Raw genomic sequence first — 21,647 nt, forward strand, 5'->3', positions numbered from 1 at the left:
GCCCCACTTTGCACAACCCTATTCCCACTCTTTATTTTCTGGCCAATAATTCCTCTATCAAAGTCAGCACATTATCCCAACCCTGTTTTCCAATCTTCCATGTGGAACTTGATTTTTAAAAAAAACTTCCAAAAATCTATATTTTGTTCCCCCTTGGCTGTTTTATTAGTTGCATCTCCAAAGAAGTCTTTCTGGATTTGTCAAATATGATTCACCTTTCATCCATGTTGACTATACTCATTCCTACCACCATCCTGGTGATGGTCTGAAAGGTTGGACCTTCCCTTTCTTCTCTCTCCCTCCTTCTTTGAAGTGTGGGTCACATTTACTGTTTTTTTTTAAATTTACATAATTCTAGAATCTATATGTAGTAAAATTCAGAAAGAGAAATATTGACACACACCTGAAGAATCACAAATGATGACGAAATGTCGCAAAATACTTAGTTCTTGCTACACTATAGCAAGAGATGATATACAATGACATGGAGTGTGAACTATGCATAGATCCAGAAGGAACAGAAATGGGGTGTGAGAATATGAGAACACAAACATGCAGAGTTTAGGTCTCGAGGTGTTTATCTGAGGGACAAAAGAGTACATGGATAAAGATGCCAACTAAAAGCTGGAGGTTGCAGAGTAGGAAGGATCCCCGAGATAGGAATTAATTACCTGAGGTGGGGACATTCAGTGTGAAATGAACGCTGAGTTATGGAGCATGAAAAAAACATTGGAGAGAAGACTCACTCGGAGAAACAGAATATGCAGGAAATGCACTGAGAAAAACCGCTTTAGTGAGAGACTTGCTTATAAGAATGCAGATAAAACCATACTGAGTTGGAGAGAGATCAATACAGGCACCATGGGAAGGAAAATAATACACTGCAATTCTGACAGTTAGAAATACCTGTCAATGGAGATGGAGAAAAATATACAGACAGAGCAAGTACACAAATAGATGAAGAGAAATAAATAAAGATTAGGGTGAAAGGGGGGAATGAGAGAGAAAAATACTGGGGCTTTTCTCTTGGAATAGAGGGAGGTGCAGAGGTTTGGTGGAGATATTAAAAATGATGATGGAGGGGAAGGGGTTCACAAACCCTGGGGACACTGAATCTAGACCCAATCACATGGCAAAGGAACCATGTGATTGGGTCTAGATCACACTGCGCAGGCAGATGCACTTCAGGTGTTCATAGGGAGCTGTATTGGTATCTAAAAGAAATGCAGAGTGATATACAAACTTCAGTCATCTCTCTGCTTGCATTACTCTGTACTCCAACACATCTTTCTTTTTCTTTGGCTTGGCTTTGCGGACGAAGATTTATGGGGGGGTATGTCCACGTCTGCTGCAGGCTCGTTGGTGACTGACAAGTCCAGTGCGGGACAGGCAGGCACGGTTGCAAGGGAAAATTGGTGGGTTGGGTGTTGGGTTTTTCCTCCTTTGTATTTTGTCAGTGAGGTGGGCTCTGCGGTCTTCTTCAAAGGAGGTTGCAGCCCGCCGAACTGTGAGGCGCCAAGATGCATACATAACAGAAAACTAATTGCATGATAGCAGAGAAAAACACAGATTGACAACGGTGCAGAGGGAGGCGAAACTATGACGAGAAGAAAGCAGAGATATTCTGAGAAATGCTCAGTCTAATACAGGGGGAAAAAATGGGAGTACAACAATTAGTGATAGACAAGCAAACAAAGATAAGTACATGGAGAGAGATACAGGAGTGAAAATACACCCTGAGGTACACACCAAAGACACAGGAGAGATTAATATACAGATGGGGTTGGAAAAATACTCAGATAAAGTAATACAAGAGGGATAAGAGAAATGTGCTGTATGGAGACTAGCCAGATTGCTCTTGCGTAGAGCCAGTGTGGCCTCCTGTGCTGCAACTGTTCTGCGAAGACATAGTTACAAGATTGAAGGCGGGGAAAAAACATTAAAATATCGAAAATTACATCAGACAACAGATCCTTCAACCCACAATGTAGTGCTGACCGGTGTAAATCTACTCCACATTAATCTTCCCTTCCTTCCACCCAGAACCCTCTTAAGTATCTTGCATCCATCCCCTAAACTTTTCCTCCACTCACCTTATTGGATATCCTCTGGTCTTGGCCATCCACTTTTTACATGCCTTTCCATGTATATAATGCATTTCTATTTTCATCGTCACTCTGAAGGGAAAATCCCTGGCTCCCTCAACCCTTCTTCAAAAGATACGTTCTCCATTCCAGTCAGCATCCTGGTAAACCTCTTCTGCACTTTCACGGAAGCTTCCACTAAACGAGGTAACGGTGAGGGAGAAATACTGTTGCAGAACAAGAAATGCCTTCACGGGGAAATATTCTGATCATCGGAGAGGGAGGGAGACACACCAAGAAATGTCTGTTTTTTTCCCTGTGCACCAACACAGAATAGAATACAAATGCATGATAGCAGACAAAAACCGATTGGCAACGCAAACGGTGCAGAAAGAGGAGACAAAAGTATGAAGAGAAGGAAGCAAGAGATATACTATATCGTCAACAAAAAAAATGGCGCGGTCAACAATGGCAAGAGACCAGCAAAATACAGATTTAATGAGGAAAAAGTACACAGAGAGAGAAAGAGACACCACACTATGGGAGTGAAAATTACACCCGGAGGTACACACCAAGACACAGGAGAGAGAAATATACAGAGGGGATTGAAGATCTACTCTGAGATAAAGTAACACAAGGAGGATGAGAGATGCCTGCTGGCTGCAGAACAGAAATAAACAAGAGTGAGCTTGGAGGTTGCAGTGAGGTAGAAAGAGGGAGATACAGTGATATGGGAGTGAAAATACACCCTGAGGTACACAGGGTGGGGGGTGGGGGAGAGTGTATACACTCTGAAAATACCAAAATGCAGGGAGGCACAAGAAAAAGCAAAATATACAGAGAAAAGCTGGTGGCAGATGGCAAAAATCAGCGGCACGCAGTTCACAGATGCCAAAGCCAACAGCAGACGGCTCACAGACAGTAAAGCCGGCGGCAGATAGTTTAAAAAAAAATGTCAGGCTGCTACCAGCAAAATGAAGCAAAAGGAAAGAGAACCAAAGACTCAAATAAACGGCACATTAAATGTTATCAGAACATCCATAATTAGCTAGAAGGAAACGGTTAGTCCACTGGTGTACTGACAAGCGTCACTGATGGATTATTGAATGCCAAGGATCCTTTTGACTGAAACCTTGAAGGGGTTTACACCAACAGGTGCAGGATAAGCACCGAGAGGATTTGCATGTGATAACAGACTGACCAGTTTCGCTCCCACCACAGATGCCGCTGACCATTTCAAACACTTTGTTTTTATTATAAAAAGTGAAAAATTGTAGTCAATTTTTACTTACTTCCATTCCTCTGTGAAGTGAGAATGTGCGGCACTCCTGCCTCTCCTGCAAGCAACAATTGGTGGTATCATTTGGTTAAAAATCTCTCAATTCTTTTAACTAACACCATCCTCCCTTTTAAAAACAGATACTGGCCTTTTATAATTGAAATATCTTTTAATTATGAGTTGCTTTTCTGATAGAAATCAAATATATACCAAACACAACACATCAGCAATGAACACAAGTTTATCTTGAAGGATATAAAAATCTCATTATGTAAAACAATCTATAATTTGATTTCAATATCAAATACCTACACCTGAAAATACAGTCTATGCCACCAGTTGAAGTTCATATTGGACTTGCATCTGACATCACACACATTTTCTTGGCCCTCCTTCCTCCATCTCCCACTAATTCTGTAATATTTTATTTTCCAAAGGAAAAAAGGTGTTTGCTCTACTTAAGACTATGTTGAATGTTTACCTGCTGCAACTTTTATATATATCTATTTATTTATTTTTTTTTATAAAAACACTGATGTGACACGCATTAGCCTATGAGGTATTTCCCTTGTATAACTTCTACAATATGAGACCACGTCTCTTACCATTTAAGCTATAGACAGTAAATGCAGCACATTTGTTAATCTTTCAACCACTTTCGCAATGTTTCATCATGGGGACCCTCCCAAAAAAATTTTACTTTTGGCATTGACAAAAGATACAGAAGGCATGAAGTAATAGAGTTTCCAAGATGGAATGTAATCTTGCATATTTTTTTATTACAACAATACCTATAAATACTGTCGCAAATTCAAAACATCAGCAAAACACCTTAATTGAATTTTTCAGAATGGCAACATCATAAACTATTCCCACACATTTCATAAAACTACTTTTAAGACATACTAAAGCATCTAATTATTAGCATTTTCCTTTTTTTTTTGCCTTCTGTATAAGGCAGGGAGCGCCCAGCTGAGAGAAAATGCGTGAAATACACAATGACATGTGACACATCTGTGCCCTTTCCCAATTGGACACAGTGCAAAAGTGACCACTCTCTTAAATATTACAGCAACTCAACCCTTGAATTTGAGTAGCTGCTGCGAAGTAGCATGGACTGTATCCCTCAGTCAAACCTGGTCAATTTGCCCAACGCTTCATATTAAAACTGCAACTTACTTAAATGAATGACCACAGGCATTGCTAATGCCATGAATTTAGTGGCTAAGTGATTTTTCTTCCCCCCCCCCCACCCACCAAGTAACAAGTGGTGAAAAAAAACAAAATGTTGGCGAGAATTTATAGAAATGTTTTTGAGAATGTTTTTCCTATTTATTCACACCAAGTACCAGCAGGTGCATTTAACCAGCCAAACCGTTTTAAGATATTTTGTCGCGGCAGTAGCTGATTGCCAAATGACTTCAGGTGCCACTGAGTGCTGAAAGCCGGGTGTTTCACAATTCAGTCCTTAAACATGTCACAGAGGCAGTCCGATCTAAGTTATAGAAAATTTACACTCAAAAACATGCCACAGTGCAAGAGTTCCAGATTGGTACGGAAGTATTAAAAAGCACTGAGAACGAAACTGGAGGAGGCAGCCCAACTTGCCACTTGAATGAGGAGTGCCCAGGACTGAAGTTGTCGAAATGCTGTCCACTGAATCATTGAGCCGAGGAGTGAGTAAAAGCAGGTCAGCCGGCACTTTAGTGGGATTCACCGTTCACTGATCCATCACCCCTGGGTGATGACGACCGGGATAAGCCTTTCTCTGTATTGTCAGAGCTGGAGCTGCTCAGGCTGTGCTGCTCGGCAGTGGTACTGGAAGTAGCAGTGGCTGCCGGCGCTGACCTCACTTTCTCCTTAAAGTCTGTGATAATGACCGTCAGATCGCCCACAGTCACTTCCAAATGTTGTGCGCTGCTTCGATCCACGTTTTTTAACCTTGGCCTGGGAAAATGGAGCAGAGGCAAAATTTTAAAAAATGTGAATAAAACAAACGGTTCAAAGTTCTGCTCTTTCTCATGGGTGTAGAATGTCATGGAGGTTTGATTCATAGAACCATAGAACATTACAGCACAGAAACAGGCCTCTTCGGCCCTTCTAGACTGTGACAAACCATTTTTTTTTGCCTCAGGCAGCATGGTTGGTTCAATGCCTTTACAGAGCCAGTGATTGGGTCCAGGCTGGGGTTTGAGTCCCTCACTTGTCTGTATGTTCTGTGTGTCTGTGTGGGTTTTCTCTGGGGGCTCTGGTTTCCTCACACTGTTCAACCGGGAGTGTAGGTTGGGCAGGAAGGACTCATGGCCTGAAATGGACTGTTACTGTGCTGGTCTAAATTAGTCCCATTGACCTGCACCCAGTCTATAGCCCTCCATGCCTCTCCCATCCATGTACCTGTCCAAATACCTCTTAAATGTTAAAATTGAGCCCATATTTACCGCTTCAGCTGGAAGCTCATTCCATCTGCCTTTCCCCACCATCCCAACCCAGGCGTTGCAAAGAGTTTAGCAGTTTAACATCAGGAAAGGTGCGAGAATTTCCCTTTAGTAATATTCAGGGAGAGAGAGAAACAAAAAATCTCTAAAGATCCAGGGCTAGGAAAATATGCAGAACCTGTCTTCTCCAACTAAATGCCCCCTTCCCCCTCAATAAAAAGGAAAGTTCACGTTTATTGTCACATGTAGCGAGGTACAGTTGTGTGAGCAGTAAAGTCACAGGACAGTTCAGAGTTACAGAGAGAGACCAGTTTGGACAGAGCAAAAGGAACACAATCTTATTAGTCTGAGGTTCGTCTAGGAGCCTGATAACGACAGGAAAGAAACTGTCTTTGAGTTTGGTGGTGCCTGATCTTGCATTTGTGAATCTTCTTCCTGAGGGGAGGAGGGTGAAGAGAGTATGACCAGGGTGTTCACTGCTTTTCCAAGGCAGTGGGAAGTATAGATTGAATCAGTGAAAAGGAGGGCAGCTTGTGTGATGGTCTGAGCTGTTTCTTGTCATCTTGGGTGGAGCAGACCAGACGAGGAACTCAACACTAGATTGGGAGGTTACATAAACTATACATCCTTTAATTGAATCCACGCATCTTCTGTGTGTTGCCATGTCCCCACCAACAGCAAGCCCAGCTCCCACTTTAAGGCTTGAAGAGTCAGCATGCACATCACTGCAGAGGCTCACTACTCCGGGAAAATATGAACAACCCAAGATCTAGTTGAGTGCGCTTTACTTTCAAGTCCCCAAACTGTTGCCTGTCTGTCAAACTGAAATATTCCAACCATCAACACCCTGCTTGGGTCAAGTCAAGTTTATTGTCTTCTGATTGCACAAGTACAACCTGACAAAACAGCATTCTCAGATCCTCATTACAGAACTTGCAGACACAACCAGACATTACACACATACAAACAAACAGTACACACGCAGGACAAGTATTCACGTATACAAATAAATATTGTTTCGTGAATATGAGAGTCTTGGATGGTTAATGTGAGCAGTTTCTTTGATCGTTCAGCACTCTCACTGCCCATGGGAAGGTGTCCCTCAGCCAAGTGGACTGGCTCTGTCACTCCTATATCTCTTTCCCAACAGGAGAAGCTGAAAAATGCTATGTGCAGGGTGGAAGGGGTACTCAATGATTTTGCACGCCCTCTTCAGACAATGATCCCGGTAGATCATATCGATTGGTGTTGGGGGGGGGGGGGTGGAGGGAGACTCCAGTCATCCTCTCTGCCACTCATGGTCCTGTGCATTAACCATTTGTCTGCAGCAACCATACCACTGTGATGCAGCCAGCCAGGATGGTTGGGGAGAGTGGTTGGTAGCCTTGCCCGCTTCAGTCTTCTCACGAAGTGTAGTCGTTGTTGTGCCTCCCTGTCAAGTGAGGAGATGTAGTGTGTTCACAATAGGTCATTAGTTAAGGGACCTCCAAAGAATTTGGTGATCACCACTCTCTCCACTAAAGAGTTTTTTTTTAAATTTTTTATTTTTCACACCATAAACCACATTAACCATGACTTACATACTTTTTCCTTTTCAAATATATACAGTGCCATTTTCTCCCCCCCCTCCCTCCTCCCATCCCATCCTCCCTACCTCCCCCCCCCCATCCATTTAAAGTACAAAATCTAGGACAATTAAACCAGTCAAACAATGTTGTCATTCAATAAAAATAAACAAGAAATTCCAGAGTCAATTCTTTTCATTTCCTTTTCCTTTCGTTAATTTAGGTTTTCTCTATTGTGTTTCATGTAAGGCTCCCATATTTGTTCAAATATTTCAATATTATTTCTTAAACTATATGTTATTTTTTCTAATGGAATACATTTATTCATTTCTATATACCATTGTTGTATTTTCAAATTATCTTCCAATTTCCAGGTTGACATAATACATTTTTTTGCTATGGCTAGAGCTATCTTAACAAATCTTCTTTGTGCACCATCTAAATCAATTCCAAATTCTTTGTTTTTTATGTTACTTAGGAGGAAGATCTCTGGATTTTTTGGTATATTGTTTTCTGTAATTTTATTTAATATTTGGTTTAGATCTTCCCAAAATTTTTCTACTTTCTCACATGTCCAGATTGCATGAATTGTTGTTCCCATTACTTTTTTACATCGAAAACATCTGTCAGATACTGTTGGGTCCCATTTATTTAACTTTTGAGGTGTAATGTATAGCCTGTGTATTCAGTTATATTGTATCATATGTAACCTCATATTTATTGTATTTCTCATCGTTCCAGAACATAACTTCTCCCATGTTTCCTTTTTTATCTTTATATTTAAATCTTGTTCCCATTTTTGTTTAGTTTTACCATTTGTTTCCTCATTCTCCTTTTCCTGCAGTTTAATATACATATTTGTTATAAATCTTTTGATTATCATTGTATCTGTAATCACATATTCTAAGTTACTTCCCTCTGGTAAACTCAGACTGCTTCCTAATTTGTCCTTCAAGTAGGATCTCAATTGGTAATATGCCAGCACTGTATCTTGAGTTATATTGTATTTATCTTTCATTTGTTCAAAGGATAATAATCTATTTCCTGAAAAACAATTTTCTATTCTTTTGATCCCTTTTTTCTCCCATTCTCTAAAGGAAAGGTTATCTATTGTAAAAGGGAGTAACTTACTTTGCGTCAATATTAGTTTTGGTAATTGATAATTTGTTTTATTCCTTTCTACATGAATCTTCTTCCAAATATTGAGTAGATGATGTAATACTGGAGAACTTCTATGTTGTACCAATTTTTCATCCCATTTATATAATATGTGTTCAGGTATCTTCTCCCCTATTTTATCTAGTTCTAATCTGGTCCAATCTGGTTTTTCCCTTGTTTGATAAAAATCTGATAGGTATCTTAATTGTGCGGCTCTATAATAATTTTTAAAGTTTGGCAGTTGTAAGCCTCCTTGTTTATACCATTCTGTTAATTTATCTAGTGCTATCCTCGGTTTCCCCCATTTCCATAAAAATTTCCTTATTATTTTCTTTAACTCCTTGAAGAATTTCTCTGTCAAGTGTATTGGCAATGCCTAAAATAGGTATAATATCCTTGGGAAAATGTTCATTTTAATACAGTTTATCCTTCCTATTAGTGTTAGTGGTAAATCTTTCCAATGCTCTAAATCGCCCTGTAATTTTTTCATTAGTGGATAATAATTGAGTTTATATAGTTGGCTGAGATTTTTATTTATTTGTATACCTAGGTATCTTATTGCTTGCATTTGCCATCTGAATGGTGATTCCTTCTTAAATTTTGAGAAATCCGCATTATTCATAGGCATTGCTTCACTTTTATTTACGTTTATCTTGTAACCCGACACTTCTCCATATTCCTTCAATTTCTTATATAATTCTTTTATTGATAGTTCTGGTTCTGTTAAGTATACTATAACATCATCCGCAAATAAACTGATTTTATATTCCTTGTCTTTTATTTTTATCACTTTTATATTATTTTCTGTTCTTATCAATTCTGCTAGTGGTTCTATAGCTAACGCGAACAATAAGGGTGATAGTGGGCATCCCTGCCGTGTTGACCTGCTTAAGTTAAATTGCTTTGATATATATCCATTTACTGTCACTTTCGCCAATGGCCCCTTATATAATGCTTTAATCCAATTAATATACTTCTCTGGTAAACTGAATTTTTGCAATACTTTGAATAAATAATTCCATTCTACTCTGTCGAAGGCCTTCTCTGCGTCTAAAGCAACTGCTACTGCAGGTGCTTTATTTCCTTCTACTGCATGAATTAAGTTAATAAATTTACAAATATTGTCTGTTGTGCGTCTTTTTTTAATAAATCCAGTTTGGTCTAGATTTACCATTTTCAGTACCTGTTCTGCTAATCTGTTTGCTAATAGTTTAGCTATTATCTTATAATCTGTGTTAAGTAATGATATTGGTCTATATGACGCTGGTGCGAGTGGATCTTTCCCTTGCTTTAGTATTACTGTAATTATTGCTGTTTTACATGAATCTGGTATGCTTTGTGTTTTATCAATCTGGTTGATTACTTCCAGGAGGGGAGGAATTAATAAATCTTTCAATGTTTTATAGAATTCTATTGGGAATCCATCCTCTCCTGGTGTTTTATTATTTGGTAATTTTTTTATTATCTCTTGTATTTCTACTATTTCAAATGGTTCTGTTAATTTATTTTGTTCCTCTATTTGTAATTTTGGTAGTTCAATTTTAGTTAGAAATTCATCTATTTTCCCTTCTTTCCCTTCGTTTTCAGTTTGGTATAATTGTTCATAGAATTCTCTAAAGTTTTCCTTGATCTCCTTTGGATTATATGTGATTTGTTTGTCTTTTTTCCTTGATGCCAATACCATTTTCTTAGCTTGTTCTGTCTTAAGCTGCCATGCTAGAATTTTGTGCGTTTTTTCCCCTAGTTCATAATATTTGTTTTGTCTTCATTATATTCTTCTCCACCTTATATGTTTGTAGTGTTTCATATTTTATTTTTTTATCTGCCAATTCTCTTCTTTTAGTTGTATCTTCCTTCATTGCTAATTCTTTTTCTATATTTACTATTTCCCTTTCCAACTGCTCTGTTTCCTGATTATAGTCCTTCTTCATCTTGGTTACATAACTTATTATTTGCCCTCTAATGAACGCTTTCAATGCATCCCATAGTATAAACTTATCTTTCACTGATTCCGTATTTATTTCAAAATACATTTTAATTTGTCTTTCAATGAATTCTCTAAAATCTTGCCTTTTGAGTAACATGGAGTTTAATCTCCATCTATACATTCTTGGAGGGATGTCCTCTAACTTTATTGTCAATATTAAGGGTGAATGGTCCGATAATATTCTAGCTTTATATCCTGTTTTTCTTACTCTATCTTGCATATGAGCTGATAACAAAAATAGGTCTATTCTTGAGTATGTTTTATGTCTAGCCGAGTAATATGAATATTCCTTTTCATTTGGGTGTTGTTTCCTCCATATATCCAAAAGTTGCATTTCTTCCATCGATTTAATTATAAATTTGGTTACTTTGTTCTTTCTGTTAATTTTTTTCCCAGTTTTGTCCATATTTGAATCCAAATTCAGGTTGAAATCCCCTCCTATTAATATGTTCCCTTGCGTATCTGCTATCTTCAAAAAAATATCTTGCGTAAACTTTTGATCTTCTTCGTTAGGTGAATATACATTGAGTAGATTCCAAAACTTCGAATATATCTGACATTTTATCATTACATATCTCCCTGCTGGATCTATTATTTCCTCTTCTATTTTAATTGGCACATTTTTACTAATTAATATAGCTACTCCTCTTGCTTTTGAATTGCTGTTACATGTCCTACCCAATCTCTCTTTAATTTCTTGTGCTCCAATTCAGTTAAATGTGTTTCTTGCACAAATGCTATATCAATTTTTTCTTTTTTCAGTAAATTTAGCAGTTTCTTCCTTTTAATTTGGTTATGTATTCCGTTAATATTTAAAATCATATAGTTCAGCGTAGCCATTTCATACTTTGTTTATCTTCCCTTTCCGTTTCTCCATCATCACCTTTCCTTCTTATCCATTTCTGCTTTCTTGTCTTGAACACTTTATAAGACAACATTTCTAAAACATCAAACATTTTCCCTATTCTCCTATTTAAAACTTCTTTAACCCCATTCTCCCTCCCCCTCCTAAGTTGTCCTTTATCCCTTGTCGGACAACCACATATCCCCTCTCCATTTGGATTTGCGAATTCACTTGCAAATGTCAGCTGATTTTGCAGTGACCGTAACTCCTCCCCACCCAGCCCCCCAGAAAAGATTTCAATTTTCATATGTAACAAAGGTCACTCTTTTAATTCCCTCCTATTCCCTCTATTCCATTTCCCTCCCTTATTAATTCTTGTCTATACTCTATATTTTCCTCTAAATACGGATACATTCATGTATGCACACTATATATATATATATATATATATATATACACACATATACCCCTTTACACACATACATATAGATCGTGGTCATTTTTACTCTTATTACATGTCTTCATCTCTCTGTCTGTTTTGTAGTTGTTCTGCAAATTTCCTTGCTTCCTCTGGATCCGAGAATAGTATGTTTTGTTGCCCTGGAATAATTATTTTAAGTACCGCTGGGTACCTTAACATAAATTTATATCCTTTTTTCCATAAGATCGTTTTCGCTGTATTGAACTCCTTCCTCTTCTTCAGGAGTTCAAAACTTATGTCTGGATAGAAAAATTTTTTTTGACCTTTATATTCCAGTGGCTTTTTGTCCTCTCTTACTTTCTTCATTGCTTTCTCCAATATATTTTCTCTTGTTGTATATCTTAAGAATTTTACTAAAATGGATCTTGGTTTTTGCTGCGGTTGTGGTTTCGGGGCTAAAGTTCTATGTGCCCTCTCTATTTCCATTTCTTCCTGTAATTCTGGTCTTCCCAGGACCCTGGGGATCCAATCTTTTATAAATTCTCTCATATTCTTGCCTTCTTCATCTTCCTTAAGGCCCACTATCTTTATATTATTTCTTCTATTATAGTTTTCTATTATATCTATCTTCTGAGCTAACAGCTCCTGTGCCTCTTTAGCTTTTTTATTAGATTCTTCCAATTTCTCTTTTAAGTCTTCTACTTCCATATCTACAAATGTTTCTCGTTTTTCCATATTTTCCACTCTTTTTGCCAACTCTGATATGGCTATTTCCATTTTATTCATTTTTTCTTCTGCATTCTTAATTATTCTTTTTATCTCATCAAATTCTTGTAATTGCCATTCTTTCACTGATTCCATATATTCTTTAAAAAAAGATACATCCATTGTCTTGCTTTTTTCTTCTTCTTCCACTTCTTTCTGTTCTTCTTCTTCTTCTTCCTCTGGATTGACCATCTGTTGTTTCCTTGTTTTCTTTTTACCCTCTTCTTTCTTGTTGTCATTATTGACTGTGTTCTGTTCCCCCCGCCCATCAGTGTTTTCTTTTCATGTGCATCGCGCACGCGCGACTCCTCGCGCATGCGCGGTTGCGCACTTTTACTCGGCTCTGCGAGCCATTTTTGTAGTCCCGAGCCCGGGACTTCCACTGACCTGTGGGAGCGGGCTTCTCTCTCCGCGACGGGCCTCTTCGTTCAGGTAAGACCTTCACCTTCTTCTTCCGGCGTCTTTCCTTCTTATTTTCTTCCTGTTGTTTTTGGTTTTTCTTTCTTCGCTGCCATTTTCTCCACACTTTTACTTTCACTTTGTTTTGGTTTTTAAGTTTGTGCCTTTGCTTTTTCTCTATCTTTTTTTATCTTTTCTGGAGAGGGCTGGAGTTCCCCTACCGGCCACTACTCCATCACGTGACTCCTCCCTCTCCACTAAAGAGTTGATGTGTAGTGGAGGGTGGTCGTTCCTGGTCCTCCTGAAGGCCTCCATCATCTCCTTCATCGTGTCCATATTGAGACCCACATTGTTACTCTCACACCATTTCACAGGATTTTCCACCCCTGTTGCTGATGAGGCCAATTACTGCTGTGTCATCTGCAAACTTGATGACATCTGGAGCTGGATTTGGCGATGTGATCGTGGGTCAGTAGCATGAACAGGAGTGGGCTGCTGTGATGTGATGTAGCACAAGCGTCTCTTCTATGAGAAATGAGAACTCCATTGATATCTGCACAATGTTCATCAGGATCTGGAACTCCTGAGATACCGATGACTTTGTTCCCACAATAATTGTGACCTGCCTGCTGCCTGACTTCATAAGTTAGATTAGCAAATATTCATGACTGTCAGTGGCTATTTCTAACAACTTGCCCTGATCTTCTAAGACACAACAATTATAAAATTTCACCAGTTTGGGGCATCAACATTGAGCCAGGTTTACAGCATGTTTGGATGATGAGGGAAATTCAGGCTTTCTTCAAGAGCATGGCGGCTTGAGACAGGTATTCGATAAGGTTCCACACAGTAGACTGCTCTTGATGCTTAAGGTGAGAGAGCAAGTTGAATAGAAAATTGGCTTCATGGCAGAAAGTAGAGGGTGATGATGGAAAGTTGTTTAATCGGACTGGAGGCCTGTGACAAGTGGTGTACCACAGGGTTCAGTGTTGGGTCCATTGCTGTTTGTCATCCACTATTTAAATGAAAATGTACATGATATGATGAACAAGTTTGTGGTTGACACTGAAGTACCTGGTATTACAGAGAGTGAAAATGGTTGCCAAAGATTGCAGCAGGATTTTGATCTGTTGGGCAGGTCAGCAGGGTTGATGAAATTTAATAAAAGAAATGTGAGGTGTTGCAATTGGGGAGGTCAAATATGGATAGGACAGTGAATGGTAGGGATCTGGGGGAGTGTTGGAGAGCAGAAGGATCTGAGTACAGGTACATAGCATCATAAAAGGGGGTGACAGGTAGATTGGCTGGTCAATCAGCACGTTGACAACCAGAGTACTGAGTATAGAAGTTGGGAGATCAAGTTGCAGTTATACAAAATGTTGCTGAAACCACCTTTGGTATTGTCTTCGGTTTTGGTCACCATGCCAATTATGGAATATGTTGTCAAGCTGGAAAGGGTGCAGAGATTTACGAGGATGCTGCCAGGTCTTGGGGATCTGAGCTAATAGGGAGAGGTTGAGTAGGCTTGGCCTTTGTTCTTAGGGTGCAAGAGGATGATGGGTAATCTCATAGAAGTATACAAGATCACGAGAGGAATAGATTAGGTGGACGGAGAGAGTCTTTTGCTCATAGCAGGAGAATCAGTAACCTGAAGACATCAGTTTAAGGTTGGGGGGGGGGGAAATTTAATAGAAACTGAGAGGTATTCTCTCCCCCCACCCTTGCCCCACAGAGGTTGGTGGGTGTATAGATTGGGCTACCGGAGGCAGTGGTTGAGGCAGGTACTATTGCAACATTTAAGAAAAATATTGACAGATACATAGACAGGATGGGTTTAGAGCAGTTGTTTTCAAACTTTTTTTTCCCCACTCACATACCACTTTAAGTAATCCCTAAATCATAGATGCTCTGTTATTAGTAAGGGATTATTTAAAATGGTACATGAGTGGGAAGAGAAGATTGAGAACCACTGCTCTAGATCCAATTGTTACTGAAATATTTTGCTTGAGAAAAATTGTCATTTGGCCCATTTCCTTTGGAGTTATGAAACTGTGTACATAATGAATCAATTAGGTATGATTAAACAGTGGTTTTCAAACTTCTTCTTTCCATTCACATACCACCTAAGTAATCCCTTACTAATCACAGAGCACCTATGGCATAGGGATTATTTAAGGTGGTATGTGAGTTTAGGGGGGCAGTTTGAAAACTACTGGTTTAGAGGGATATGGGCCAAATGCAGGTTAGTGGGACATTTTGGTCAGCGTGGTCAAGTTGGGCCATGGGTCCTGTTTCCACACTGTACGACTTAACTAAACAGACCATTTGGCCCAACTCATCCATGCTGACCAAGTTTTCCACCTGAGCTGGTCCCATTTGACCTGTATCCCTCTGAACCTTCCTCCAATGTACTGTTCCAAATAACCAGAAACTTAACTGAACTAAAGGCCGACAAAGAGGGAAACCCTGCCAAAACTTTCCATACCACCTGGAAGATGCACTTCATGAGAGATGGTGGAATACATTCCATGCCACTTGGTCCTCCACCATTCACTAATTCATGGTGGCTCCAAAGCATAACACCACAAGGCTTCTTTCATGACTCCTTCCCAGTCTGGAGGCATCACCTTACCAACAGCAGACATAGGCATATCCCTAACCCCACATTCCCTGCTTTACGAAAGAAACAGCAGCTCGACTTGGAAATATTTCACGGTCTTCCCTATATAATGCAATGGATGTAGTTTTCAGGAAATTAGCAAACCCCTCCCCTCCTTTTCAAGGTCAATTTGGGATGGACAAGGAATGTTAACTGAATCAACAAGTCCTGAATCTTGAGGATCAAAAGACTTTAAAGGAAAATACAACTGGAATAAAGGTATTGCTCCATTTTAAAATGAGTTGCAAATAGGCATTAATTTCTCCTTTTTTTCTGGAGACAAAGTACAATCTAGAACACTGAGCAAAACCCAATTACAGCAGGAACTCTTTGGAAATAAAACTAATGTACATAGGGGTTTGGTAGATCACAGGTCTTGTAGAAAACTATTCCCTTTTGAGCTGAACTGCTTTGCTGTTACACATTTGGCATTAATTGTTCCAAGAGTTCTAAGAGGAGATTCACCAGGTTGTTGCCTGGATTGGAGGACAATTATTAGGAGAAATTGGACCGGTTGGGCCTGTTTTCCCAGGAGTGAAGGAGACTGAGGGTTGATCTATTTGGATTATGAGAGGCAATAGATAGGGAAGATTGTCTGAAGATTGTCTGAAAGATGAAAGGAAGGAAATTTAAAGAGGATGATGGGATAAGTATTTTCACCCAATGAGTGGTTCGTATTCTGAACACACAGCCAGTGGAATTCTGAAATTAAGAGATATCAAAATATGTACTTAAATAGGCATGGTCTTAATGCAGACAAATGGGATGGAGTTCATGGGCAGCCCAGTTAGTGTAGTGGTTAAGCACAACTCTAACACAGCATAGCAACCTGGATTCAAACCCAACGCTGTCTGTAAGGAATTTATATGTTTTCTCCGTGACCTGCATGGGTCTTTTTCTGGGTGGTCCAGTTTCCACCCACCTTCCAAAATGTCTGGGGTTCGTAGATTAATTTGGTGCATTAATTGAGTGGCAAAGGTTTCATGGGCTGGCACGGGCTTCTACCTCACTGTATCATTAAAAAAGGTCAGCGTGGACGAGTTGGGACAAAGGACCCATTTCTATATTGTACAACTCTGCGTCGAAAAACCACCAGAATCACTCAAAGTTTACAACCTATCAGTAATGAGAGGGAATTGGGCTGTTTTAAATATTTGTTTTCAACACAGTGCTTTCATTACCTTATTTTCTTGTGACTTCTCTTTTTACTGACAACTTCTTTCTCAGTTTTCTCCTTCTCTCCCTTGTCTTTTTTCTCTTTCTTTGGTTGTGTCGGTGATGCAAACTGTTGGGTTACTTGCTGGGCGACCAGTTGAGACACTGGACGAGGCTTCCTGCAGTCAACACAAAACGTGGCACCATTACACTTTCGGCAATCAGAGAATTGATTGTAAATGCAAAGGCCAGACTGAGACACAGGACCACTTATCTCAAGATATTTCACAGGCTGGAAATTTACATGGAAAAAATGACCTGAAGGTTTGCAAAGATCCACATGATTACTTCGAACGGTAAAGTCCAGCACAATAACAGGCACTTCAACTCTCAACATCTGTGCTGCCCATGTATTTTTTTGTAAAAGGGATACAAAACTATAACAGGCTCTTACAGCCATAGGCCCACGCCGCCCAAATACAGCCACATTACCAATTTACCCACTAACCCCGTACACGTGGGAGGAAACCCACATGGTCACAGAGAAAACGTACAAACTCCTTACAGACAGCACTGGTTTGAACCCATGTTGGTGGCGCTATGATCGCGTGACACTAATGGCCAAACTGCCGACGAGATAGCCATCCAATTCCTCTTTTAAAGGTGCAGTCAAAATCCTTTCTCCTGGAATCAAACTGTGCCACAATAAAAGCCAATGTACCGCTAGATATAATCGGCTAGAGGAACTCAGTAGGTAAAGCAGCATCAGTGGGAGAAAAAGATTTGCCACCGTTTCAGGCCAGAAAGCTTCAGAAGTCACGAGAATGTGGAAGATAGAGAACTGCTGTAACGAGGTCAAGGTGAGCGGGGTAGAATGGGCCCAGAGGAAGATTGGTGGACCATGGAGAGTTGAAGGTCCTCAACATTCAATCTGAATGATTGGGGTTTGACTTCATGTTGGTCTCCTTACCCAAGAAAAAATGAACCTGCCATTGGGAAGAGGGCATCAAAATTCACTGGTCTCAGGCAGAGAAGCTTTAGTAGACCTTGACTTTATTCTTTAGAGTTTCAAAAGATGAGGTCTCATCAAAATTCTAAGGGAATACTAGGTTCAGTGCAGGGAGAAGGCTTCAGATTGGGGGACACAATTCAGGAATAAGAACTGGCCCATTTATTTCAGAGATGAGGAGAACTCGAGAATTCTCTGCTTTGAGGTGTGTGGAATTGAGTTCATTTAATACAGACATTGCTGTATTTATGGGGATTAAGGGGATAAATGAATATGGGGACAGCACTGAAATCAAGGGGCACATGGCCGCCTGTTCATTGAACTGCAAAAATGGAAACTGAAATTTGGTGTGGCTAAGTTCATTCACAATTTGCGGGAGGCAAAGATATCACCAGGTGGCCAATTTGGAAGGGCACTTTGTGTCCAGTGCTGAGGGACATTCCCAGGGGTGGTGCTGCTCACTGTGTTGTTCAGGATACACCATTGGCAGTGGTGCCAACAACCATTGCCGGCGTCCATGTCTACAGAAAGCAAGCTATCCGGGACATGTGTGGAATGAGGCCTTTCAGATGAAGGAGAGGAGCAAGAGAATGATAGAGAAGAGAACAAACCCTTTGATCAGGTCCAACTAACGGCTGCAGTTGGCTCACTTGTAGATTCACCAGTCTGCAGTTAGAAAGTTGCAATTAGATGGCAAGAATTAAACAGTTCTCTTGGAGCCCTGCCCAATATCTGTCCTTCAATAAGCAATGAAACATCTTATTAACATTGCTGGAACCAGTCCCAGTATAAAACAGCTGCCACATCACTAAATAACAGTAACTGAACTTGTGCTGGATGTGAATAATTTTGAGCAAGACGTCACAAGGCATTATATAAACAACTGTTTTGCTTTCTTTCACATGATGAACAGAGGCAACCACAGTGCTAGAAATCTGAAATACAAACAGAAATGTTTCGTTTATCAGGCAGCATCAAGGAGGAGTTAACCTTCCAAGGAAGTTAATTTTCCTCCATTTCTCAATGTGAACTGCTTTTCCCTCCACACACGCTTGACCTCTCTAATGTATCCAGCATTTTCACTTTTTTTCCCCCATCAGTTTCTACAGGAGACCAGGAACTGGATTTTCAGAACCAAGTTATACCATGAAGCAAGCTTCTGGTTTTAGTGTCAGGAACACATTACCCCCACATCTCCTGCTGCCCCTCTTTGGAACCAGATCAGAGTTAAAACTTGTTCCACATCTCTTCAGCCCACTCCACCCCCAGCTATCCTCAGCTATTCAATCCTAACAATTTCTGTATTGGATGGGGATATTTTAATACAGTACAGTTATGTACTAACACTACCAGCCCAGTTCAAAGTCTTTAGGGGAAAAAAAATTAGACGGATACATGGCTAGGATGGGTTTAGAGGGATCAGGGGCTAAATGCAGGCTAAATGGCATGGGTGGGACACTTTAGTTGGCGTGGGCTGATTTGGCTAAAGAGTCTGTTTCCACACAGCTTAACTCAATGATTCCATGTGCATTTGGACTTCTGAAAGTTGGTGTAAAATAAAACATCAAAGGGAAAGTGAGAGTGGGGGGAGACGATTCACAAACTCGAAAACACAAACTTCCAAATTCAAGGATAGTTCTTTTCCCTGCTGTGATCAGATTCTTGAATGGACCTTTCATTGGTTAAAAATGATGCCCTGCACAGATTAACTGTACTTTTAAGTTCAAATGTATTTGCCATCCAACTGTACCAGTTCAATTCAACAAAACAGTGTTCTCTGGTCCACAATGCAGAACGTGCAAACATGTGTACAGACATAACACACATACAGACAAACAAAACATACACTGTACATATATTAAAATAAATATTCTCAATAAATAGTCACGGAGAGTTATTTTAGCAGTTAGGGTATATGTGTGTGTGTGTGTGTGTGTATATATATATATATATATGTATATATATATGTATGTATATATGTATGTATATATATATGTATATATGTATATATATATATGTGTGTGTGTGGATATATATGTGTGTGTGTGGCTATATGTGCATGCGTGTGTGGATGTGTGCGTGCGTGTGTGGATGTGCGTGTGCATGTGCGCGTGCGCGTGTACACCGTGGTCCAGAGATGCACAGTTTCATCAGGTTGTACAGTATATGTATAGTCAGATGATAATAAACTTGAATTTGAACTAAACAGCTCACTCACAGGTTGAGTAACCCACAAATACAATCTTAACTATTTGACCTTTTCAGACACAAGTATAGTGCACATTAGATCAAATTAATCGAATAGTTGCAGTAATTCAAAAACAAAAAAGCTGGCATTAGGGTAGTGCAGATAGATAGGTGTTTTTGCAGCGATGGAGCACTTTTTGCAGATAGATGTTTTTGTGGCGATGGAGCACGATATGATTATGGTAGTATGGGAAGGTTAAACAGCCTGATAACTGTTGGAAGAAAATTTTCTTGCTCCTTGAGTTGCTGGTCTTGAAGCTTCTGTACCATCTTCCCAAAGGCAGTAGTGAGAAGAAGTTGTGACCGAGGTGGTGAGGATCCTTTTATGATGTTGGCTGCCTTGAGGCAGCACTTCATGTTGATGTCTTCATTGGATTGGCAGTAGCCTGTGATGGGCTTAGCTCAGTTTGTTAGCTTCTGTGTTCCTGGACACACACATTCCTAAACCAGGCTTTGATGCAACCAGCCAGCTTACGTTCCACAGTGCACATGCAGAGGTTTGATAGAGTGTCTGACAATATGCCAAATCTCCTCAGACTCCTTAGAAAGTAGAGGCATGGGTGAATCTTCTTCAAGGTTGCCTCAATGTGCTAGTTCTAGGAATGGTACTCCCAGGAACAAAAGGACTAACCCCCACCACCTCCATCCCGTCAATGCAGACAGGTGCGGGGTGGGGGAGGTGGCTTGGCATTCCCTTCTTAAAATCAACAATCAGCTCCTTGGTTGTGATGCTGCTTGAGAGCAAGATTATTGTTTATGGCAACACCAAACCAGGTTCTCAATCTCCATTCTGACAATTATTCAGCTCAGAACAGCTCCTGTGACCATACAGGTGAGCTCTGGCTTACAGCTGCTCAGATTACAAGCAGTTACCTCTTTTTCACATCACTTTCCTGGAGAGACTGCAGATGTTGGAATCTGGACTAACAAACAATCTGCTGGTGGGACTTAGCGGGTCAAGCAGCGACAGTGGGGAGAGAAAGAAGGGTTGACGCCTCGGGCCAGAACCTTTCATCAAGACAGAGTCATCCGATGGGTGAATTTGCTTCCCTGTAAAGTTTGATGCTTGCTGAATGAGAGCAGATTCACACAAACCCTGCAGGCCAGAAGGAAGAATCGTGCCCATGGGCAGAAAGGCTCCCATCTAGTTTCTCCTTTGTCCCCAGGAAAGTTGAAAAGAGCAAGAAGATGAGTACATGTACCAGGCAGATGGAATTTTAAATCAGGAAACCAGAAACTGTGGTCAAGTTGCAGGAGTGGAGGGAGAAGAGTGGGTGAAAGGGTAACAAATAGGAGAGGATGGGTTTCACTGTATTTACAATAATCCAACATAAAGTGACCGTCTTCAGGATGACCCAGGCAACAATTAAACCAAACACCATTCAACATCCTGACTTTCAAAGTGGAATGGCTCCCAAAGTGTGCAAGCACCATCTACCACTGGGATAGTATGTCCTATGGGGTGAGGTTATGATTTCTGTCATCCCTTAGTCAGGAATTAAGTCTCCTCCTTTACAGTAACAATTTACATTGGGACAGATGTAACAAGGAAGGATTCTGCATCCACCTTGTAAGCTGACAGTGAATGTTCTGCCAGCTCATCCAGAAGAACTAACAGTGATCCGGACAAGGTGTTATTT

At 40.1% G+C, this 21,647-nt stretch overlaps 1 protein-coding gene across 5 annotated transcripts in view; it reads right to left on the reverse strand.

The window, feature by feature from the left end:
* yaf2 (YY1 associated factor 2) overlaps positions 1–21,647 on the reverse strand; it is a 117,988-nt gene that overhangs the window by 4,454 nt on the left and 91,887 nt on the right. For 3 of the 5 annotated variants that reach the window (XM_069903301.1, XM_069903297.1, XM_069903299.1), the window contains 2 exons: positions 16,778–16,930; positions 3,529–5,310 (listed from right to left, as the gene is read on the reverse strand). In XM_069903301.1, the coding sequence (XP_069759402.1) occupies positions 5,067–5,310; positions 16,778–16,930 (397 nt within the window). In that variant the 3' untranslated portion in view covers positions 3,529–5,066. Of the gene's footprint in view, positions 1–3,376; positions 3,422–3,528; positions 5,311–16,777; positions 16,931–21,647 lie in introns of those variants that run through there. The other 2 variants (XM_069903300.1, XM_069903298.1) reach the window with 2 other exon arrangements.

Source organism: Narcine bancroftii, chromosome 11 (genome assembly GCF_036971445.1).
Source record: "Narcine bancroftii isolate sNarBan1 chromosome 11, sNarBan1.hap1, whole genome shotgun sequence".
NCBI lineage: Eukaryota > Metazoa > Chordata > Chondrichthyes > Torpediniformes > Narcinidae > Narcine > Narcine bancroftii.